General features: G+C 46.1%; 1 protein-coding gene across 1 annotated transcript in view; it reads left to right on the plus strand.

Annotated features, from left to right (window-relative positions):
• ADGRB1 (adhesion G protein-coupled receptor B1) overlaps window positions 1-23,169 on the plus strand; it is a 198,183-nt gene that overhangs the window by 65,036 nt on the left and 109,978 nt on the right. Inside the window, exons 9-16 of the mRNA XM_041459547.1 lie at window positions 1,589-1,695; window positions 2,437-2,631; window positions 3,714-3,782; window positions 7,208-7,316; window positions 8,161-8,304; window positions 10,873-10,948; window positions 15,094-15,196; window positions 16,190-16,233. Of these exons, the coding sequence (XP_041315481.1) occupies window positions 1,589-1,695; window positions 2,437-2,631; window positions 3,714-3,782; window positions 7,208-7,316; window positions 8,161-8,304; window positions 10,873-10,948; window positions 15,094-15,196; window positions 16,190-16,233 (847 nt within the window). The remainder of the gene's footprint in view (window positions 1-1,588; window positions 1,696-2,436; window positions 2,632-3,713; window positions 3,783-7,207; window positions 7,317-8,160; window positions 8,305-10,872; window positions 10,949-15,093; window positions 15,197-16,189; window positions 16,234-23,169) is intronic.

A 23,169-nucleotide genomic window follows, 5' to 3' on the forward strand; every position in this document is an offset into this window, starting at 1 on the left:
CTTTGTCCATCGCTAAATTAACTCTCTCTGGGTTTCTGTTTTCACTGTAAAGCACAATCACCTTAGTTGTTTCTGGATAATCTGAGGTGGTTTCCATCTGCCCTGTGGAAAGTTTGAAATTAAGGAACACTGGGACATGTTCCCTCCATTATCTGCAAAAGGCTTTGCAGAACAGGTAGGGGTTTAGAGTCCTGTGGGTTTGGGTGTTGTAGTTCTCTCCAGTGCCCCTAAAAGCAGCTGCTGTACAAGAGCAGGAAATCTGAATTCCATTGTCCACTTGCACTTAAAAACCTCAGCATATCTCTAAAAATTTCTTGGAGCATTCAAGTTGAAGGTCTGATTGTTCTGGTGTAAAGTAAAAGGATATGGGCATCAAGGTGTTACCTGTGGCCAGAGGAATGCAAGGTGGTGCAGAGAAGGCTCCAGGAGTGATGTTGGTGGTGGGATTTGTCCTCAGCTGGATGTTCCTCACTGCCAGGCAGGAACAGAAATAATGGCAGCAGTGTCAATATGTGTAAAGGTTTTATTTTGTTTGAGGGAGAGGGTTGGATACAGACAGCTCTCTTTGACTCAGCTGGGAAAGTCAGTGTCATCCCCAGTGCTGTCCTAGAAGGGCTGTACCCAAAGAAAGGTCACTGAATCATTTGGCAGCAGCAATGGGACTGCAGACCCAGCAAACCTGATCCTGAGAGACTTTCCAAATGGCATCATGATGGCTGGGACAGGGTGATCCCTCTCCCTTTCCTCCTCTCTGATACATCTGTTCCTCCACATCACAAGGCATGTGATTATCACTGAAAATTATCCCCTCTGTGGATTGGAGCTGAGGGGAGGCCTGGAGGAGGACTGGAAGCAGCTTTCAGAGAGTTTCAGCGGATGCAAAACTGGTGCTGTCGGGTGTTTATTCCCCTCCAGGCTGCGTGGGCAGCACAAGCCCTGCTTTAGTTGCAAGTACCAAACCAAACCACCTGGGGAGGCTCGTGGGGCTTCCCAAACCAGGAAGAATGCTGTCACCAGGGCAGGAGAAAAAAACCTTCCCTTCACCCTGACCAGCCATGTCCAATTTGTTAATTTTTGTTTTCCTGCCCAGTTCCTTCTGCTGCTCTGCAATAGTAACAGGCAGGAGAAGAAAAGAAAAATAATCCCCCTAAAGGCTTGTTCAAGCATCTGCAGGTGCCTCTGATGTCCTTTGTGCTGGTAGCTGAGTCTGAATTGGTGCATTGACCAGTTCTGGGTGATCTCCATCAAATCATGAAGGTTGGAAAAGACTTCTGAGATCCTCAGGTCCAACCATTAACCCAGCACTTCCAAGCCCACCACTAAACCATGCCCTCAAGCGCCACATCTGCACGTGTTTTGAACACTTCCATGGATGGTGATTCCACCACTTCTCTGGTCAGCTTGTTCTGATGCTTGACCACCCTTTCAGTGAAGAATTTTTCCTTGATATCCATTCCAAATCTTCCCTGGCACAGCTTGAAGCTGTGTCCTCTTGTCCCATGACTTCCTACTCATGACAAAAGACCCCATGAATGTTTGGCCTTTCACCCTGTCCTCACTCCCACATTTGTTTCTTTCATTCTTCCAGGGCTGATCCTTCGAAGATGCATCTTAGATGAGGAAGGCATTGCTTACTGGGAGCCTCCAACGTACATCAAGTGTGTTTCTATTGATTACAGGAACATACAGATGATGGTAAGGCAGCCCCCTGCTCAGTTCAGCAAGTTCGGGATTCTCCCCCGTGATTGTTACATGGCTAACGTTACAAAAAAGAAGGGAAAAAAAGGAATTTCCTGCTCTACCTTGATTTTCTCCTGTTTTTTTCTGCTTACCTTCTGATGCACAGGCACTCCATGGACAAGGGATGATTTCTTTCAGGATATTTTAATATCCAGCTTGGCAGAATCTGGGTTCTTCCAGGCCTTTCATATGACATTATCATTAAGTATAGCTATGACTGCATCACTTTTAAATAAGCATCTTATTTTTTGTTAATCTTAAATTCATTGTTATGAGGAATTTCTGCTGCTCTCCTGCCGCCTTTAGCAGAACTGACCTCTCCTGTTCATGATAAGGTACAGTCTGTCCTAAATTAGTTGCAAATTGATTGTAAGAAAACAAGATTTTGGGGAAAAAATATTCTATTGGGCTATGAACAGAAGAAACTTTGTAGTAGGACAATTTCTTCTTTGTGGGCAAAACAGAAAATTTCAGTTCTCAGTCATTTTAGAGCCACTTAGAAGATAATTTAGAACATATCACTCTTTTCTATCATTTTAAAAATATCAGAGGCTCTCAGGCCAGCAAAGATTGTCAGATTCATCTGATCTGCACTCTGAATTATGAAGGAGGTCAAAAACCTTCCCCTGGCAATTCCCTCACCGAGCTCATTAACTCGACTTTGACTGTCCCTAAAAGTGTTTCTCTGTTTCTCAGACCAGGGAACACCTTGCCAAAGCTCAGCGTGGGTTGATGGGAGACGGGCTGTCAGACGTGCTCCAGAACCTTGTGGAAATCTCTCAGGATGGGACCAGCTACAGTGGGGACCTGCTGTCCACCATGGACGTACTCAGGAACATGACAGAGATCTTCCGTAGGGCTTATCACAGCCCGACTTCTGGGGATGTGCAGGTGAGCCCAGGTGCATTTCCTGGAGCCCAAGGCTGGCTTAGAGAGGTGCCCATGCTCAGGGCTCCAGGTTTGATTACAGACACTGATCATAGCTGATACAGTGCTGATGACAATCAGGTTATTATTTTTCCCAACCTAAATGTCTTTGCATTACAAACTCTCATTTCGAGGTGGTTCTTCCTTGTTTTATAAACTGAGAACTTGAAAGCCAAGGTCACTCTGAACTATTTCAACACGATAGCACTTCACTGCAGAGCCTAATTGATATGAGAACATTATTTGGTAGGGATTTCAGGCTAATGACTCAAGGTAAAATAATCCTGTGGCATTGGGTTACCTGGGTGTTGATGTAGGGGAATATCATTGTGTTTTTTTATCCCAGGGCTTTATATCCAGCAGCTACCAGATACACCCTTGGGATGGGTCATCACCTCATGACTTGAAACATTAAACTGATCCTGCAGGATCTGCAGAGGGTGATAAAACTGGAGAAAAAAAAAATCAATAGTTTTGAATTTCCTGTCTCCTTCCTTCTCATGGTGTGCTGCAAAAGTCCTACCATGGACAGCTCCCTTGTGATCCATCTCTGCATCTCCTGCCTGGTCATAAGCTAAAGGTGATCCTGAGGTTTCCATATATTGGAAACAGAAGAAATAATAGGAAAAAAGATATATGAAAGGATTTATGCAATGGAAGATCATCTAGTTTTAACCAGTTTCTGATAAATATTTACCATATCTGTCCTTAAAAAGCATCAGTAATGGTTACAAGACCTATTCCCAATCCAATGCCTTAGAAGATACCGTAGTTAAAGTGAAATTGTTGGGAAAAAGGTCTTATTAAAACAAAAAAAAGGTCTTATTAAAACAAAAAAAAGGTCTTATTAAAAGGTCTTAATGTTTTGCCATTAACATCCTTGGGGACCTGTGAAATGCTCTGGAAACTTTTGGGAATGGGATTATGAGAACACTTTTGGAGAAACTTAAAACCTCACATGTGCCTCTCAGACTGCTGTGACCTTCCCAGCCTGGGCTATGTTTGCACAACAACCTCTTCTGTCCTCTCTTGTCTCCCTTCTCCAGAACTTCGTCCAGATCATCAGCAACATTTTATCAGAGGAAAACCGGGAAAAATGGGAGGAAGCTCAGCTGGTATGAGCCATCAGCACCTTCCCTGGGAATAAAGAGGCTTTCAGCAGAGGGTTAAGCCATGAGGAGGGGAATTTCCAAGCATCTACATGACCTCCTAAGAAGAGCTTAGTTCCAGGCTGAGTCACATTAAAGGAGTAACTCAGGGAGCCACAGGATCTCAGCTCTGAGCCAGACTCTCTGCATGAAGAACAGTGAAATGCTGGTGGTGTAAACCGAATTTGGCATGGCTTTCAAGGGTCAGACTTAGCTGGGAGTTGAAAATCCTCATGTCTTTCTGTAACTCCACTCTTTCTTCTTGCTAAGATGAAGAAGTGGGATCATGTAGCTTTGAGATCCTAGCTGGAAAGATGCAGGACTGGAGGGGTTTTCAGAGCTGGGGTCTGCTCAGCTGAGCTTCTGGGTTCAGTTGTGCTTTGCTTTATTTCTCTGAGCTTCTGGGTTCAGTTGTGTTTTGCTTTATTTCTCTCCAGTCAAGGTTAGGGATCCTGCTCAGTCCTGAGCTCCCCATTCATGGAAGTGTTCAAAGCCAGGTTGGAAGGGGCTTAGAGCAAGATGTGGAAAGTGTCCTTGCCTATGGCAGGAGCTTGGAATTAGATGAACCTTAAAGTCCCTTCCAACCCAGGCCATTCTAAGATTCTATGAATAATTCCATAGCTAAATTTTCAGGTATTAGGGGCTGATGTTGGTTTTTCTTTCTGTGTCTTATTTGGCTTTTGATTTGTGTGCCCCTTTTGAGCTCTCCATTTTGGAGTTGTGTCACACCTATTCCTGTGCCCCTTTGACATTCCTTTTGTGAGCTGTTGCTGTTGCAAAATTCCTCCAAAAGATCTGGAAACAGCAAATAATCAAGAAAAAAAAAATAACACACACAGTATAACGCACACAAAAAAATAACACACAAAGCAAGACCAGAGTCCAGTTACCTTCACACCAAACAGGGAAGTCCTCTGGGGAAAACTTTTTAACAAGTGCTAGCAATTGTTAAAAAGGCAATTGTTGAAAGTCCAAACATGAGACAGGGGCTCAAAAGCATTTCCATCATGCAACAGCAACTCTGTCAGGAGCTGAGCAACCTTCTCTTCTCTTCTCTTCTCTTCTCTTCTCTTCTCTTCTCTTCTCTTCTCTTCTCTTCTCTTCTCTTCTCTTCTCTTCTCTTCCTGATATCTTGTGCTTTCCTGTTGAATTTGGATGAGGGCAACATGGTCTGGCTGTGGTTGGGATAAAGAACTGGACATGGTCCTGGGCAAGGTGGCCCTGCTTGAGCAAGTGGGTTGGGTCAGATGGCCTTGAAGGCCCTTTCCAAACTAAACCATACTCTGATTCTGTGATTCTGTGCCCAAATACTTGGTCTCAAGCCTCCAGGTGCATGTTGGTATTTCAGCACTGAGCAGAGGGGACTGTCAAGTTGTCATGAACAGGGAAACACTGTTGATCCCCTTAAAAACAGCTCGCTCTATGTGGCACTTGGTTCCCAGTGGCTTTCCCTTGTGCAATCTGCTCTCTGCACCTCCAGGCAGGCACAGCCCAGCGTCACCATGACCTACACATGGATTGGGAACATCACGGGGAGAATGTTTTCCTGGTGTGTATTTTAGCGGGAATTGAGCTGACAGCCCAGCACCATGACTTTAGGACACAGAAATCTCCATTAACAGGATGCCAGCAGAGGTTTTAGCAGTCTCTGTGCTTCTCCCTTAAAGCTGCTGGACTAAAATCACATCCTGCATTTCATGAGATCGACCAATTCTTTTAAAACAAAGCCTTTGGCTCCCAATTTGCTCATTAAAAATAAACCCAACTTCATTGCAGTCACACATTCCAATGCCCTATGGCTCCCCAGGCAGAAAGACATTGTTCTAGGAAAATAAAAACTAAAACATCCCATAAAAGTATTTAGAGAAGGGCTACAGTGATTTTTAAAGAGCCTGTGTTGACCATTATATGATAAAACCTAAAATACTGCATCCAGTGCAGCCTGGATTTGGTTTGACCTTGTGATTTCAATCTGTAACAGAATATAAAAGTGTGCTAAAAATAGAATCCTCACTCAGCTCTCCTCCTTCTGTGCACACCTGCTGTACTGGCAGGACTTTTTAATCTCATCCTGAGACAGTTTTAGTCTTACCAAGGTTCCTTGGATAGACAGAGAGACAGAGACATGCCTGGCCACCCCTGTGCTCCTTGCCCACACTCTCCATGGCTCAACCTTCCTCCTGCCTCCTTCCCATCCTGCTTGTCCCCAGATGTCCCTCCAGCTCACTCAGCCACCTCAGAATGTCTGGATTATGGTGAGGAACTGAAAACGCCATGAAAGTGGTGGAAAAGGAAAAGAAGAGGAGCTGAACTGCTTTTCTTCAGCCTCTCGTGGCATTTACTAAGCCCCTCTGGGCAAACGTGCTTTGAGGAGAAGACAGGTAGTCAGCAGAGCTTGTTTCAGGTGGATTATAGTTTGTGGAATCTGCCACTGGAAAACTGGTTATTGTTTAACAGCTCTGTCTTAAGTTGGCAAAGTACAGATAAAAAAGAGTCACTGCCAATGTCTTTATCAGTGGGGAAAAAATAGGAAATAAATGAGGCAGAGAAACTCCAGGACAGCCCAGGACCAAGAACTTGATTCAGAGAGTGAGGTCTTGACAACAAAACAGGAAAGGAGAAAATCAGGCTGCCTGGGATTCAACATTAGACCACAATTCTCCTTTGGTGTGGTTGCTTTCAATAGAGGGAGTTGGAATGAGATGATCTTTAAGGTCCCTTCCAACCCACAGCATTCTGCATTTCTGTGATTTTATGAAAGGAGATGGGTAGGTTATTCTCTTCTCCAGAGGGTCTCCAATATTTCCTTTTGTTTAAAATCTTGCCCTCCACCCTAAATTCTATCAATCTGAGTGTCACTTTATAATTTTTTGCCTTCTTTATTTTCTTTTTCTTTTTCTTTTTCTTTTTCTTTTTCTTTTTCTTTTTCTTTTTCTTTTTCTTTTTCTTTTTCTTTTTCTTTTTCTTTTTCTTTTTCTTTTTCTTTTTCTTTTTCTTTTTCTTTTTCTTTTTCTTTTTCTTTTTCTTTTTCTTTTTCTTTTTCTTTTTCTTTTTCTTTTTCTTTTTCTTTTTCTTTTTCTTTTTCTTTTTCTTTTTCTTTTTCTTTTTCTTTTTCTTTTTCTTTTTCTTTTTCTTTTTCTTTTTCTTTTTCTTTTTTTTTTTTCCTTTTTCTTTTCCCTTTTTTTCTTTTTCTTTTTTCTTTTTTCTTTTTTTCTTTTTCCTGGCTTCCTCTTAGGATTTCCCAGTCCTCCTTCTCCACAGCTCCATAACAGTCCATTATACCCAGCATATGCTCCCAGTTCACGTGTGAGGGCAGAAACCTTTGCCTGCAGAGAAACTCCTGCTGTTCTCATTAGGATCTGATCTACTCCAAACTCTGCCTCTCTTTGCAGATAGGGCCAAATGCCAAGGAGCTGTTCAGGCTCGTGGAGGATTTCATTGATGTCATCGGCTTCCGCATGAAAGATTTCCGGGATTCCTACCAAGTCACGGACAATCTGGGTGAGTTCATTGGCACTCCCCACGTCGGGAAGAAACCCCCAAAAGCTGTTAATTACTGTGCAATATGGATAACCTGGGCTGTGGGGAGAGAAGGAAGGAGGGGAGGCAGCAGGTGGTGGGATATTAAAAGGTCTGGGGGAAGACATGGATGGGCGTAAATATGGGTTGGCTTTTCTCCAAAGAAGTTAGGATTTCATGAGGAAGAAGAGAGATCCACAGAGAGATCTGAGAGATATCTACCAAATGGAGAACAGATGACAAACTGGGCAGAATTAGACTCTTTCTTTTATTTTTTGAACACAAGAACAGCCCAGCAGCCAATGGAGGCAGTGAGCAAACAGCAGGCAGTGTTTGATTGATGCTGTGTGCACAATCGCAGCATGGAACTTGTTGCCAGAGGAAGTTGCAGAAGCCAAAAAGTACAGATGGGTTCATGATGGGATTAGGAAAGTGCACAAAAGAGAGGTCCATTGGTGGCTGTTAAAGTTGATGATCTGGATGCAGCCAGGAGCTGAGGAAGTCCTGCTGATTGCTGGGAGGACAAACCAAGAGATGTCTTGTTCTTTCTCCCACTTCTTATCAGCTGCTGCTAGACACTCCTGGAGATAAGGTGCTGGAGCAGACTTTCATCTGCTAGATTTAATGCAGGCAGGACCCTTTCAGCAAAGCACAAGTTTTTATCTTCTTTCATTCATAGACATTTCCTCAAGAGAACATCACTCCTACTACTCCCAAGATCCAATCTCTCTGATTTCCCACTAATGCTTCCAATTTTTTCTTGAGCACACGTGGAATTTCTTGAAGCTGGTTTCACTTACTGGTTTCATTTCTTTATTCTCCCCAGTCCTTGGTATTCACAAACTGCCTGCAAATGCAGCAACCGACATCACCTTCCCCATGAAAGGCTGGAGGGGAATGGTGGACTGGGCCAAGAACTCGGAGGACAAAGTCACTGTCTCCAAGAGCATCCTGTCTTCAGGGCTCTCAGGTAGGCAGCACAGCCAACACAATTTTTTCCTTAGTTTTCTAAGAGTGGTTCCTTCTGTTTGCTTGGTCTTCAAATCCTCTTCCAGATCAGCTGGATTTGCTCACAAATGTTTGGGCATTGAAGGATTGATGAGTGCAAATAAGGCTTTCAAATATGGCCTGACTACGAGTTTGAACTAAACTCCTCACTAAAGTTCAGGGGTAGGTTTAGTGTCTGGGTGTGGATGTTTATCTTTTCCTAAAGAAGCGGAAAAATTGGCAGACAATGCTTTAGTGCCCTCCAAACCTGGATCCAGACCTGATGGAACCATCTGAGGGTGAGTAGCTGAGAGTCAGCAGGTCAGGCTGAGCAGCTGAGTCTGCTGCTTGGACAAGCTTTGATAGATCTGGGGATTTATGGTCCTTGTGTGAAATTTCCTGCCCCCAGAAATGAAATTCAGAGGCATTTATCACTGAGGCTTCACATCAGGGCATGGATAGGAGCCTCAGCATGGAGGTGGTGCCTCAACCAAGCTGGCCTCACTGCCAGATCTGGAAATCTCTCATTGCATGCTAGGATAACCCAAAATTATTTATTAAAAAAACCCAACTTTTTGGAGGTTTCTGGGATGGTCTGGTGGATGAGAGTCCCAGGAACCAACACACTCAAGGTGCTCATCTTTAGGCAGAGATGACATCTGGCAGGATTGAGTCCTGAATTCTCAAAAGCAGGACCCAAAATTGGGCTGATTGATGATGGGATTTGCTTTTGGCACTCATGGCTTTGAGAGCTGCTGGCTCCCCCTTCCTTGGGACAGAGGCTGGAGACTGAGTTGTTGCTACAAAAAACTTTTGGCCTTGAGTTGTCACACCAGGACCTTTTGTCATGGGCCTCCCTGCTGGGGATGGCATCAGCCATCACTTCAGCTTGGGAAATCTGAGGCCAAGAACAGTTAAGTGACACTCCCAAGGGTAAGGGATGGGGATTTCCCTGCTTGGGAAATCTGAGGCCAAGAACAGTTAAGTGACACCCCCAAGGGTAAACAGTGTGTCACTGGCAGAGCTAGGACCTTGTCAAGCACTCCTTGTGTTTTGTTGTGCCTTGCAGACAGTGTGAGCTCCCTGGGAGAAGCTGGAGCACGTAGGGAGCGTTATCCCGGTTTTTTGTGGAAGCTCTGGTGCCTTCACTTTTCAAAATCTTTAATCACCTGTTGGACAAGCTGTTGGACCAGGTCTAGACAGAGCTGATCCTTCTCTGAGGCTGAGGGCTGTCCCAAAAGTACCCAGCTCCCCATGGAGCTGTTTTCTAGATTTCTGTTGGAAGCATCCTCACAGAGAGCTGCTCCAGGGCCCCTGAGCTGTAGTGACTGAGCAAACAAAACATGACATCCACCCTGAGGAAACAACTTCCAATCAGTGCTCACCTCTCCATGGTTTCCTGAGTACCACCCAGGGCTCTTCTGCCTCTGTTTTATTCAATATCTTGTGCTGGTGTTGTAGGTTTTGAGGGGTTACTCAGTGATTCCAGCAGAAATCCACCTCTATTAGTTTTGATCCTCGCTTTTCTCTGGGTACAGAAGTAGCTATCCTGAGCAAAGTGATGAAGACAGGCAGCTTCATGAGACCCAATCCCAACCCCCTCACTGCTGGGAGCTGACTTTGAACAGTTGATTTCTATGGGCCAACACTGATTTATGCAGTTGGGTGACAAAGTTGCTCTGCAAGCTTGTCTGTCAGTCTGTCCCAGTTATGTGCTCACCAGATATCCCAATTTGATGATGAGAAAGATGGACATGCAGAGCTGTGCCTGTCCTGCAGTGATGAAGCAGACACACTCTCAGCTCAGCCTCAGTACAAGACATCAGAGAAGCCCCACCTGGTGCTTTCCCAGGCTTCTTCAGCATTGCTTTCCACACAACCACCTGCTTCTTCTCTCCCTGAAAATCCAGCTCCAGGGCTGCCTCTGCTGCTCGTGGTTTATCAGGGGAAGTTCTGGCTTTTTGCAGCTGGGGCACCGTGAGGTAGTGGAGGAGGAGGAAGAAAAATAAGAGGAGAAAGAGGAGGTCAATTGATGTGCCCAGAGGTTACACAGATGATTCAGAGGCTCATCTGGATCTGCTGCAGCCCCCAGAGGCAGCACATGAGTTTTAGGGTCAGAGCAGGCGCAGTAGGAACTCTCCCCTTCCCGCTGGCCTTGTCGGCCTGAGTGCAGCTCTCCTCTCTGATGGCCTGATAGCTGTGGATGGCTCCAAAAGCCTCGAGGTGGCTGCAAGAGACCTTTCCCCCCTTGCAGATTTGTCTGCTGTGGTGCTGTCAGAGGAATTTGTGGGTTTTTAAATGGGGGAGCACCATTTGGGAGGGATGAGCCTTGGTGAAGGCAGAAATCTGGGATGCTGGGTCACGCCAAAGGTGCTGAGTCCTCCCTGTAGTGACAGCAGCCACTGCATCCTGCTGCAGTGATGTTGGCCCTCCACCACTGGCCATGCTCCTCCAGAGGCCAAATCCTGTCCTGGGGTGTCCCGTGGGGACAGCTGCCACCCTGAATGTCACAATGCTGTTGTCTTCTTCCCTCTCCTCTGGTGTCCTGCAGTGTCGGACGACTCCTCTGTCTTCGTGGTTGGGACCGTGCTCTACCGGAACGTGGGCAACATCCTCTCCCTGCAGAGGTAAGAGGGGCTGCCTGGGGATGGGGAGCAGCTGGAGAACCACCAGGATGATCCCTCTGCCTGCAGAGCACTGGTTCTCCAGGGAAAAGTAGAGATCACTGGCTGCAACGAGACAGATTTTGACCTTCAGTGGGAATATTTTGACCCCTGTGTTCAGGTGGGGCCAAGCTCATGCGCCACATGCTGGGGGTGCAGGAATGTTTTCCCCATCCACGTGCAGCACCCCAGACACAAGGGGAGGAAGCTCAGTGCTGCTGTCTCAGTCTTCCCTGCCACCCTTCACCCTCCAGGAGTGGAACCTCACCCTGCCCTCCTGGCCATGGGGGAGTTTGGCAGCCCTGACAGATGGGGGATGCTCAGCTGTCCCGATCTTCCCGAGCTGCCAGGGAGCTGCCAGCCACACTGAGCCCTGGAGAGCAGCACAGAGGAATCAGGCTGGGGAGGAGAGAGAGGAGCAGAGCATGCCTGGCTGCACATGTCTGCCTCGGGCACCAAAGCTTTTGTGTTCAGCACTCCCTTCCCTTTTCTTCGCTCCTCTTCCTTTTCCTCTCACTCTTTTTTTTTTTTTTTTTTTTTTTTTTATCCAAAAAGACTGGTACTGAGGCAGTAAATTAAGCATCCTAAGGCACCTTCTAAATCTGTTCTGCACTGATTAGCGTGAGCCCATTTACCATAAACACCAGGGCATCTCTCCTCACCGATAATCATTTAAATACCTCCAGATTTAGCACTGGCAATGGCAAAAGAGCTCCGAGTGAGTGCAGAGAGGAATTAGCAAGTCAGCCAACTGTATTCCGTAATATCTTCCATTACAGCAGTGGGAATTAGATCAGAAGGGCAATAAACATCATTGGCTCAAACGATCCAGCGGCATTTCAGCTTCCTCTGGCCAAGCAGGGAGTGAGCTCTGATAACCAGCAGCTGTGGCAGCCACAGCCTCCGAACAGCGTTCCCAGGGGAGAGCTGATTTAAGATGTTCCTTAATTAAAGGACAGTCCCTCTTTAAAAAAATCTCGAGTCTTGAATCACCTGTGGAGAGTCAAAGAAAAAGAAAAAAAGATAAATGAAAGCAGCAGCAGCAGTAAAACACCTCTTACTTCAGCGCTGTGCAAATGGACACAGCATTAAAAAGGAGAATGTTGTTAAACAGCAACATAGCTGTCTGTGGGTAAAAAATATTTCTGACCATGGAGGCGAGCAGCTATTCCTGGGTACACATAAGAAATACAGACCCTGAATTGGACCACTCTGATTCAATGCAGAATGATTCTTACAAGAAGGAAAAAAAAAAAAAAAAAAGCAGATTTAACTCAACAAACAGCACCAGCTGAGCTGTTCCTAATTGTCCCAATTTACCTCCCCCCAAGCAGCAATTCTGTCTCTGAGTCACACATTACTCTGTCCCCTTGGATCCAGAGAGCCCAGCAGATCTTGGCAGCTGTGACAATTGGGATGGGCTGCACACAAAACCTGATTTTCCAAGCCGGGGAAGTGAGAGAGGCGCTTGGTCCCAGCTGGACTCTGCTGCAGAGGACACGGACAGCAGGGAGCCACCAGCCTGGCTCTCCCTGTGTGCCCAGCTCTGTGCTCACAGCCCTTTGCACACCCTTGGTGGCTACTCAGAGCCCTCTGATCTCCTCTGAATTCCTGCTCAAGCCCAGTCTCTGCGTGTTTTGTTTTCTTCCCAGAAGCTGGGCTGCAACATGCTTGTAGGAAAAGCGACTCATCTTCCTCCTGAAAGATTCCTCATGACACTGAGTCCTTCTCCGCCCCCAACAAGCTGCTCAGCTGCTTAATTACATTCTCTGCCAGGAGCCTGCCTCTCTTTTTAAGGCTGAATTTGTCTGGCTTTCACTTCCAGGCACTTGGCCTTCGGGTGGGTGACTGAAAAGCCCCCCACGTGCAAGGAACTATCAGACAAGCCTTCCAACAGAGAAATTTTGTTTTCCTGCACCTGGATCGATTTTGTGTCTCTGTTTTGAACTCCCTTTGCTGTTTCCCCCTCTCAAAGTGAAATTGAACCCAACAGCACAGTGGAATCCAGACAAGGAGGGTACACACAGGAGTTTTTTGCTTCATCTCAGTGGGAGGGATTTTCAAGATTATCCCGTTCCAACCCCCTGCCATGGGCAGAGACACATTCCACTATCCCAGGCTGCTCCAAGCCTCGTCCAACCTTGCCTTGAACATTTCCTGGGATGGAGCAGCCGCAGCTTCTCTGGGAATCTGTGCCAGGGACTCACCACCCTCTGAGCAAAAATTTCTTCCAACATTTAATCCTAACCTCATCTCTTATAGTTTAAAACCATTCCCCCTTGTGCTATCATTATTTACCCATGTAAAAAATTGCTCTCCATTTTTTTAATAACCTTCCTTCAACTTCTGGTTCAGCTGCAGCTTCTTGGCCACTGATCACCCTTCACGGTCTGCATACCGGTGACTTCTGTGTTCCAACAACTTGCCACGCTGAAAAATCAAATTCTTTTCTGTCTGTGTTGGCTGCCTCGATTGTCACCTGCTCCTCAGCCTCCACAAGGAGGTTTGGGTCATCCCTGCTGCTCCTGTGAATATTCAGCAGCACTGACCTGAGGACTGACCCTTGCAGACACAGCCTCTAATGAAGACATGCACTGGTGGTTACCTTTCAGCAGATCCCATTTTTAGCTTCTTACAGCTGCCTGCTCCCATTGATTTACTCCTTTACTTTTCCTCTGTAGGGTGATAGTTGTGCTTTGTCATTTCATTATTTTTTTCCTTTCTTTTTCTATTTTAGTTTTCCCTTTTTTTTTTTGAAAGGAAAAGATATATTTTTGGTTTTTTTTCTTTCCCTGTTAAATCAATGTTGTTGTTCCCTCTAGTGTTGGTGGAACAGTAGCTTTTTGAGCATCCACTTACACACCCATGGGCTTTGTCATTTCATTATTTTTTTTCTTTCTTTTTCTAGTTTAGTTTTTCCTTTTTTTTTTAAAAGGAAAAGATATATTTTTGTTTTTTTTTCTTTCCCTGTTAAATCAATGTTGTTGTTCCCTCTAGTGTTGGTGGAACAGTAGCTTTTTGAGCATCCACTTACACACCCATGGACAATTCCAAATATTTTTTTCCACTTTTTTTTTCTTTAAACACTATTTTTCTTAGCTGCTGTTAAGCAAGTGCAAGTCTTTCCCGCTTAATTATTTTTTAGAAAGAAAGATACAATCCAGAGAGAAAAGTGAAAGATTTTAGCAGTACCTGCAGATTTGGTGAAGATTTGGATAAGGAAGGATTTCCTTTGTTCATGGATGTCACAGGGGCTGGGAACAGCCTGATCTAGATCTACCACTCCACTACCAATTCCTTCATGGCAGCATTTTCAGCTGCTGTTTTTGGGGGCCTTTTGCTTATTTAAACACCAATAAACTGCAGAAAAATGAGGAAATTCTGTATTTTCACATGTTCAGTGTCTAGGGAAGTGCCTACAGAGAGTTTGGCTTTCCAGGGAGGGATGGTACCTCCTCCCATGTTGCCCCTCCCAAGAGCCAAATCTCCCAGGGCTGCCAGATTTATTACAATATTTGTCTGGGCACAGACATTTAGACATCTACATGAAAGATTTGGCCTTCTTCCATTTGCTTTTGCTCCTCAGGGAATGAAGATACACAGCAGTGCCTCCAGCCAGGAGCGTGTGCTGCCCCATGGATAAGCAACAACACCTCAACCTCACTGCAGTGCAGGCTAAGCCAGCTTTGGAGAGGCAGAACAGGATTTTTTTTTGTTTTTAAACACATGAAATCATGGAATATTCTGAGTTGGAAGGGACCTACAAGGCTCACTGTAGTCCAAATGAGTTCTGTTTCCTCATGGCAGGGACAGAAAATGAGCCCAGGAATATTTTATGTCTAAGATAGATACAGACTCTAAGGCCAGTGGATAAGGTTCATAAAATGGTTTGATTTTGGAGAGATACATGTGGATTGGCTGTGAAGGGAGCCCAGGGGGCAGGGGAGGCGTCCATCAGTAGCAAATTTATTTGGGGGTATTTTATAATAATGGGGTCAACCCCTTCTGCACTGTGTACACTAAACCTTGCACTGCCAGTGATGGTCGCCATGGGATTCCCTGCTCCACAAAAATCCCTCTAAAAGCTCTCTTTCCCCTCTCCTCCCCAGGAACAGCACCGTTCTGAACTCCAAAGTCATCTCTGTGACTGTGAAGCCATTCCCTCGGTCTCTCCTCACCCCTCTGGAAATCGAATTCTCCCACCTGTACAATGTAAGTGGTTCCTGGGAATCTGCCCCATCCCATGGCTGTGTTTGCTTCTGCAGGGCAGGAATGTATTGCTGCAAGGATGAAGTGGTTGTGATGGGTTCCTGGCATCTTTTTGCTGGTGCAGGACCCTTCAATCTTCCCAAAAAATGTAACACAAACTTCATTTCCAGAGCAGCAGGAGGGTGACACTGCTGGCACAGGGAACATGGCCATGCCTGTCCCCAGTTCACACCATTTCATTGTGGGCATCATCACACAGGAATAATTGTGCACTCATTAAAATAACTTGATGTAACTATGGTCTTCCTTGAGGGGGAAAGGTTGTTCCCATTAATTATGGAATATTACTGTTGTCCTCAATGCTTTCCAAGGCAGGCAGAATTTCCCTCCAGGTTCCTCTGCTCAGCCCAGATTTATGGGATGGACATTTACGTACCCCAAGGTCCATCCTTGTGGAGACTAGATGCCCTCCTGAGGCTCTACAACATGAATATTAAGATCTGTTGTGTCTTTGGACTCTCCTGGAGGGATTTTCCAAAGCTGTCTCAGACAGCTGCAGTCAGAGGCAAAACTCTTCCAGGGGGCTTTAAACACACCTGATCTCCTCCTGCAGGGCTGTGCTTTTGTCCCACAAAAGCAGAGGCTGTATTTGATTCACTTTCCAGAAGGGAGCAGCAAAAGGACTCTGTGTGAGAGGAGGGATAAGGAGGAATATCCGTGGGTTGAGTCAGGAGAGAGGCAGAGTCAAATTCCTCTGCTGTGCTCGTGATGCAGAACAAAGCAAGGCACGTTTTATTCTGCCTTTTCAATCCCAGGGTGGCAAAAGCCATTCCAAGGATTTGAGATCCATGACAGCTCATCTCATGTATCCCTACTTTCATCCTTAGGGCAGTGGAAGGGGTTTTACAGACCCCACATTCTTCATTCCAGTCCAGACACTCCACAAACAGCGTGACACTGATTTGTTTCTATTTTCCCTTTCTTGTCTCCTGGCAGGGAACCACCAACCAGACCTGCATCCTGTGGGATGAAAATGATGGGTGAGTTCTCTGGGTTTCTCTTTAATCTCACAGGTCTGTTTGCTTTTTTTGGGTGAAATCATCACAATTTTAGCCGTGATGTGTCAGTTCTTGCTCTCTCTACTCATTTTCTTTGCCCCGGTGGGGAGTGCTTCTTCCTTCACACGTCCACTGCTTCTCTCTGAGCTGTCCTTTAGTGCTGTTTTGGATTTTTCCACATAAAGCATGCATGAGCTGGGACCCAGGACTTAGGAAGTTTTCAGATTGAGCTCAGCACAGCTGTGCTTGGCTCTCTGCAGTGCTCACCCCAAATCATGCACCATAAAGAGAGTAACAAAAAATCAGTTGCAAATATGGCCTGTGGAGGTGAAGTTCAGGTGATATGAACTTTACATTGTGCTTCTGTGATATGGAAAAATGACTTTTGCCAGAATTCGAATGATGACTGGTGCTGTTCAGGAGGGTTTGAGTGATGTACTTGTGGCCAGCTGGGTTAAAAAAAAACCAATCCCAAGTTACCACAAAGAGTTGGGACCATAAATCCCATATGGGGAGTAGTTGTCAAAGAATGTGCATCTTAGAAAGAAAAAAAAAAGCCACTCTGAAAGTGAGGTCTTAAATCCTGAGTGAACTTGACAAGGATACAAAGTGTTTGATTTAATGGTGGTTTTACTTCACTGACTTTTGCATCTCAGTTTGAGCACCTACCTGGCTCCTCTTCTGCTTGCAGTCAGTTCCTCTCCTTGAGATCTCAGACATTTGGCACATGCCCCTGCATTTATTATTATTATTTATTATTATTACCAGCAGCATCTGAAAAATGATTCCATTCTTGTCCTTTTATGCTCCATTAAGTAGCATATGCACACAGAGGCAGGCAACATATTTACACTCTGCTCAGTTCCCGTTGGTCTGGGATTAATTTGGCATCTCTGAGTGGATCCAAAGCAAAGCTGAAGAACCCAGAGGTTCTCCCTGGTTGTGGAATCACACCTGTGTTGTAGCCCAGGGCAGAACTGGTCCCTCTGGCTTCTAGTGAAAATTGCTCCAGTGTTAGAAGATGATTGAGATGCAGGTGGACTTTTAAGAATTTAATAAAAGGGGGTTTTAAAATATTTTCTGTGTGCCAAAGAGTGTGTGGGTCAGCACAGAGGGTTGGATTGGTGGGCAGGTTCAGGAGCTAGCCTGCTCTGGTATATCTGTTGTTTCTCCATGCTGGAATGGAATTAAAGCACTTGTACAACAACTCAATTCTTGGCAGGTAAAGGCAGGAGCTGGAACCATTGCCTCTTTTGTTCTGCACTCCATCCCATTACTTTTGGCTTTCCAAAAGCAGAGAGAGGGTTGTGTCCAGGAACATGGAGATGTTTCAGACCTGGATTTAATTAGCTGCAGTCTGAGCATGAAAAGAGCAAAATCCAGCTTGGACATGGCTGAGGGATAGGGATGCCATCCAGGGTGGGTGCAAGGAATCTGTCAGAGCTGGCACTGGGAAGTGCCTGGTAGTACACAGATGAATGTTTGACCAGTGCTGAGCATGGACTGAGAGGTTTGGATGGCATTTCTGAGTTGGAGGCAAAGCAGTGCCCAGTTCAGCATCATCAGCATCCTAGAGAATTGTTTGGGTTGGAAGGGATCCTAAAGATCATCTCATTCCAACCCCCTAGACCAGACATTCCTGCCCTGGGAGCTCTTCCTCTCAAGGCTCAGCAGCTTCTTGGGCTGCCTGCTGTCCCTCTGGGAGTGCAAGATGCTGGGATTCCTTTTAGTCTTTAATCCCTGCATCCTCATGGCACCAAAGAATGAGAGCTAAGAGCTGAGAAGGAAATTTCTTGGCACCAAGGCCACAGTTCAGTTTTCAAGGATGGATTCCAACCCCCCGGCAGGTTGGTTGTGCAAATGCTGCTGCTAAGCCTCCACTTTCCCCGTGTTTTGGGATTTTGGGGTGTGCGTGTGCACACCTGCAAGTGTTTGCAACCAACATTTACAATCTTGAGCAGCTGAAAAGCCCCAGATCCTGATGTCAGCAGATTTTTGCTCGGACGATGTTCCAAACACTTAGAGCTGATCCGGCAAGCTCTGGCCAGGGGAGCTGCCAAGCTGTTTGTGCAATATTTCAAAAGCTGATTTGCACAACATTTTAGAGCTGATTTGCTACCTCTGCTGCCTCCTGGGAAAGTCTAATGAAAGGCAAATTATGCAAACTCTGTTCCCCAGTCCTGACTGCTCACCTCGAACAGTGCTCTGGATCTGTCGAGGGGTTTGAATCACAATTTTGGGTAACTGTTTCCTGCTTGGAACAAGAACTTTTGCACCCTGGACTTGTTGCCTGGTATGTGGTAGAGGTCCTGATTGGTGACTCTGTGACATGAAACCTCATGGTTCAGCCACTCTTTTGTGATTTCCCGCTTTGCTCCCATCTTCTCATTCCTGCCACCTCTCCCTGTGGCCTGGAGGTTTTCCTATAAAGTGGTTGTGCAAATGGGTGAAACTAAGGATGTCCCATCCCGGGAAGTGTTGAGGATCAGGTCAGATGGGGCTTTGAGTAACCTGGTCTGGGGGAAAGTGCCCCTGTCCATGGCAGAGGGGTTGGAATTAAATGTTCTTGAAGGTCCCTTCCAAGCCAAACCGTTCTGTGAAATCCCATTTCCCAGTTCTGACCAATTTAATGAATTTACAGCTTCAGTTCCCTGCCTGTTCTCCCCCCTGCTGCATTCTCTGCAGCCCAAGCCAGCCTGGGGATGGCAAATCCTATTTGTTCTGCCTTGAATTATCATCTTCACAGCGTGTTCTTTGAGGGTCCATGCTTCAATCCAGCTAGTGGCCAGTGTCACCCACTCATTCTACTTCAGCTGTGGAACCACCCATCCTATTCCTTCCTGTATACTCCAGATAAGACTTAGCACAACGAGCAAAAACCCAACAAGGGTCATTCTCTGTCAGAGCACACAGGTCCCTTCCTTCAAGTTATTAATTCCACTGAGCCAGCCCACCTTCCATAATCAAACTTTTAACCCATACCTTAATGTTTTTGTGAACATTTAACTATTTAGAGTTCAAAGAAGAAAAATTATAGAATATAGGAGACAATTGTGAATCAGGTTGCTTTCTCAGAAGATGCTCAGACCCTTCAAGATTCCTCTTGTGCTGCTCTCCATGTTCCTGCTCCAAGGATGGGTGGCCAGATGGAGCTTCCCCACGCTCACCCACCTGAGGCTGCAAATCTTGGTGACCCAAATCCCTCATTCCAGTGACCTAGCCTCTGGATTTAACCCCTTGCCTCCTGTGACAGAACAGGTGCAGAGGCTGGAAACCTGGAGCAATCCTCCCTTGAGAGCTCCTGCCTGTTCCTGCAGCCACCTGAGCTTCCAATACCATCCAGAGCATGCCAAAATCCTTTAAAGGCCACTTAAAATCCATGGGCTGTGCAGGGTTGGACTGTAAAATTGCAGTTAGAATCAGACAATTACCTGGTGACCATGTGCTTCCTCAAAGATGGAGCTGTCTAACAGAGCACTTGGACATAAAAAAAGAGGAAGAACCCTTGAGTGTTCATTCATTTGCATTTAGATGGATATTTAAGCTTGTACTATTAACAATGGATTTTTGATTTATTAATCCCAGTCCCTTCGAGTGACTCTGAGATTCGTGGGTGGCACCTCTGCTTCTCTTTTCTCTTTCCCTTGCCCCCAACTCCTCATGGCATGAAATAAGAGGGGAGAAGATCAGGGACTAATTTCTGTTGTGTTGGGTGCTGGGAGTGTGATTAATGAGCTTAGCATGGGCTGGGTAAATTGAAAGTTGAAATCAGAGAATGATTTGGGATGCTCTGGCTCTCCTCCAAGGGTATTCATCTGGAGTAATTATTGGCTGCTTAGCCCTGATGAAGTGAAAACCCAGGCAGGATCTGGTCTGCTCCCTCTTTCTCCTCCTGGGACAGGGGAGGAGTTGATAAATACATCCATGGTTGTGTGCTCATGTTCTTGTGCATCACCAGAGTTTCATTTCTCACCTGCCTTGCCCTGGTGCACAACAGGGATTTCATTTGGCAATGGGAACAGGGAGATAGAGCCAAGGTTTGTTACTGGTGGTGACAGCATCACTTCGTGTGTCTTTACAACTCCCTGAAAGGACATTTTAATGAGGTTGGAGTCAGTCTCTTCTCCCAGGTAACAAGTGACAGAACAAGAGGAAACATCCTCAAGATGCACCAGTGGAGGTTTAGATTCGATATTAGGAAAAAATTCTTCACTGGGAAAGTGGTCAGGCTTTGGAACAGGCTTCCCAGGGAAGTGTTAGAGTCACCACCCCTGGGAGTGTCCAAAAAATGTGTGGATGTGGCACTTGGAGATGAGGTATAGGGGTGAACGTGGCAGTAGTGGGTCAAGAGTTGTGCTCCGTAATCTTTTCCAGCCTTAACAATTCCATGATTCTGTGGCTGCAGAGGAAGGTGTGGGGCTGTTTAGTGTTGCAAAGCAGTCCTGCTGCCCCATGGGGCTGATGAGTTTGATCCTCAAGATGCACCAGTGGAGGTTTAGATTCGATATTAGGAAAAAATTCTTCACTGGGAAAGTGGTCAGGCTTTGGAACAGGCTTCCCAGGGAAGTGTTAGAGTCACCACCCCTGGGAGTGTCCAAAAAATGTGTGGATGTGGCACTTGGAGATGAGGTATAGGGGTGAACGTGGCAGTAGTGGGTCAAGAGTTATGCTCCGTAATCTTTTCCAGCCTTAACAATTCCATGATGCTGTGGCTGCAGAGGAAGGTGTGGGGCTGTTTAGTGTTGCAAAGCAGTCCTGCTGCCCCATGGGGCTGATGAATTTGGGTTCAGGCCATCAAAGCTGTCTTTGGGTGTTCTTTGAGCACAGGGTCAGGTAAATGAGGAGAACTGGTGTGAGATGGAAAGGGACAGTCACAAACCACTATGTGTGGGATGTCTGATAAGGGCATGGAGTGATGGGACAAGGGGAAATGGCTTTGAGGTGAAATAAAGGAGGTTTAGATTGGATATTAGGATGAAGTTATTTACTGTGAGGGTGGTGTTGGAAACCTGAAAACTGGAATGCCCAGGAAGGTCCCATCCCTGGAATTGTCCAATGCCAGGCTGGATGGGGCTTGGAGCAATCTGAGATAGTGGGAGGTGTCCCTGCCCATGTCAGGGGGTTGGAATGAGAAGATATTTAAAGTCCCTTCCATCCCAAAATCCTGTGAAGTGTCTGGAGAGGCAACATGGGATCAGGCTGCAACAGCTGAGCACTAATTATCCCCTCCTTGGTGACAGCAGGGTCTAAGCCAGCTGAGGGCTTGCATTTTAGCCCCTGGTGCAGGAGACAAAATCAGGCCATGCAGGTGTGAAATCCAACCCCAGACACACAAAGAGTGAGATCCAGCAGGTCTGCATTGCCAGGGGAACCCTCATCCCACAGGGAACACCTGGCTCCATCGAGCAGCTCCTCTGTCTCATTTTAATAACTAAGCATTATAATAACCAGGCATTACAATAACTGATCTTAAGAGGCCTTTCCAAACCTTCCAAAATATTTGCATAAAAGCTTTTCTGCTCTTGGAAGAGAAAGCGCCTCGGGAATCTGTGGTTTTAATTCAAGGACACCCTCGGCTTCCCTTGGGAAAGATTGTTCCAGTAATTAAAGCCTTTCACCTACCTGACTTAAAAAATGCAAACCTCACTGTTTAGGAAGGTGACCTGTGCGAGCAAGGTTAGGCTTGGAGAACAAAACAAACACTGCCTCAGCTCTGGGATGGGGTGAAATCACCTGGAAACTCGTGGTATCCTAAAATACAACTCCCAGAGGCTGAGGACAGTCCTGCTCATGGGATTTTTTCAGACGGGAACTGATTGAGGGGTAGGGTGTGGGTTGGTCCTGGAGGTGCCAGGGACACAAACCACTGGGAGAGTTTTGAAGTGTCAGAGCAAGTTTTTTTCAGGGTGTTTTTGTTCATTTGCTTTGTCTGGAACATCTCAGAGGAGCCCCCAAAATATCCTAGAAGAAGGAATTGTTTGTGTAATTTTTTCATAGGTTAATTGTATTCTTTAGTGTTTATGGTCTAGATACCCCATGAATCTTGAAGTGCAGCTACTATGCTTGAAATTCCCTTTTTTTTTTTTGGGTGGGATATCCAGTGTCTAATCTGCAGAATCCCAGGCTGTCTGAATTCCTGACTGCACGCCCTACAGGATAAAAGGAAAGTCCTTGCAAGGCGCCACAAGGAGCAGGACACGGTGCGAGTTCCATGGGCTCCACACCACTTGTTGAAAGAGAAAGGCATTTACTTTTCTTTCCTGTGCTTTTTGGGACTTTTTGTGATTCCAGCTTTGCTGGTCTGATTCCCTTTGGAGGGGCATGTACAGCTCCCTTGGTTCCTCTACTCCCCACCACCAGAATTGTGTCACACAGAAATTGTCATATCTCTAATGTCCCACAGAAATCATTTTGCTCATCACATCAGTTAATCCACCTCCCAGTCTTTGTCTTTTGAAGAAAAGCTTTCCAAAGTCAAGAAACAGCTTCTCTTTCCCCCGTCTGTCACCCAGAGCATGAATGACCCTGCCAGAGCTGTAGATCAGGCAGTCACAGCCCCAGATTCCCCCAGATACAGACACTTCACAGAGTCACTGAATGGTTTGGCTTGAAAGGACCTCAGAGGTCCTCGAGTTCCATGGCTGTGCTGGCAGGGATGAATGATTCCCCCAGATACAGACACTTCACAGAGTCACTGAATGGTTTGGCTTGAAAGGACCTCAGAGGTCCTCGAGTTCCACCCCCCTGCCATGGGCAGGGACACCTTCCACTATCCCAGGTCACTCCAAGCCCCATCCAACCTGGCTTTGACACTTCCAGGGATGGGGCAGCCACAGCTTCCCTGGGCAACCTGTGCCAGGGCCTCACCACCCTCACAGGGAAGAATTTCTCCCTAATATCCCACCTAAATCCACCCTT

Source organism: Pyrgilauda ruficollis, unplaced genomic scaffold, assembly GCF_017590135.1.
Source record: "Pyrgilauda ruficollis isolate IOZ18807 unplaced genomic scaffold, ASM1759013v1 scaffold138, whole genome shotgun sequence".
NCBI classification, from domain to species: Eukaryota; Metazoa; Chordata; class Aves; order Passeriformes; family Passeridae; genus Pyrgilauda; species Pyrgilauda ruficollis.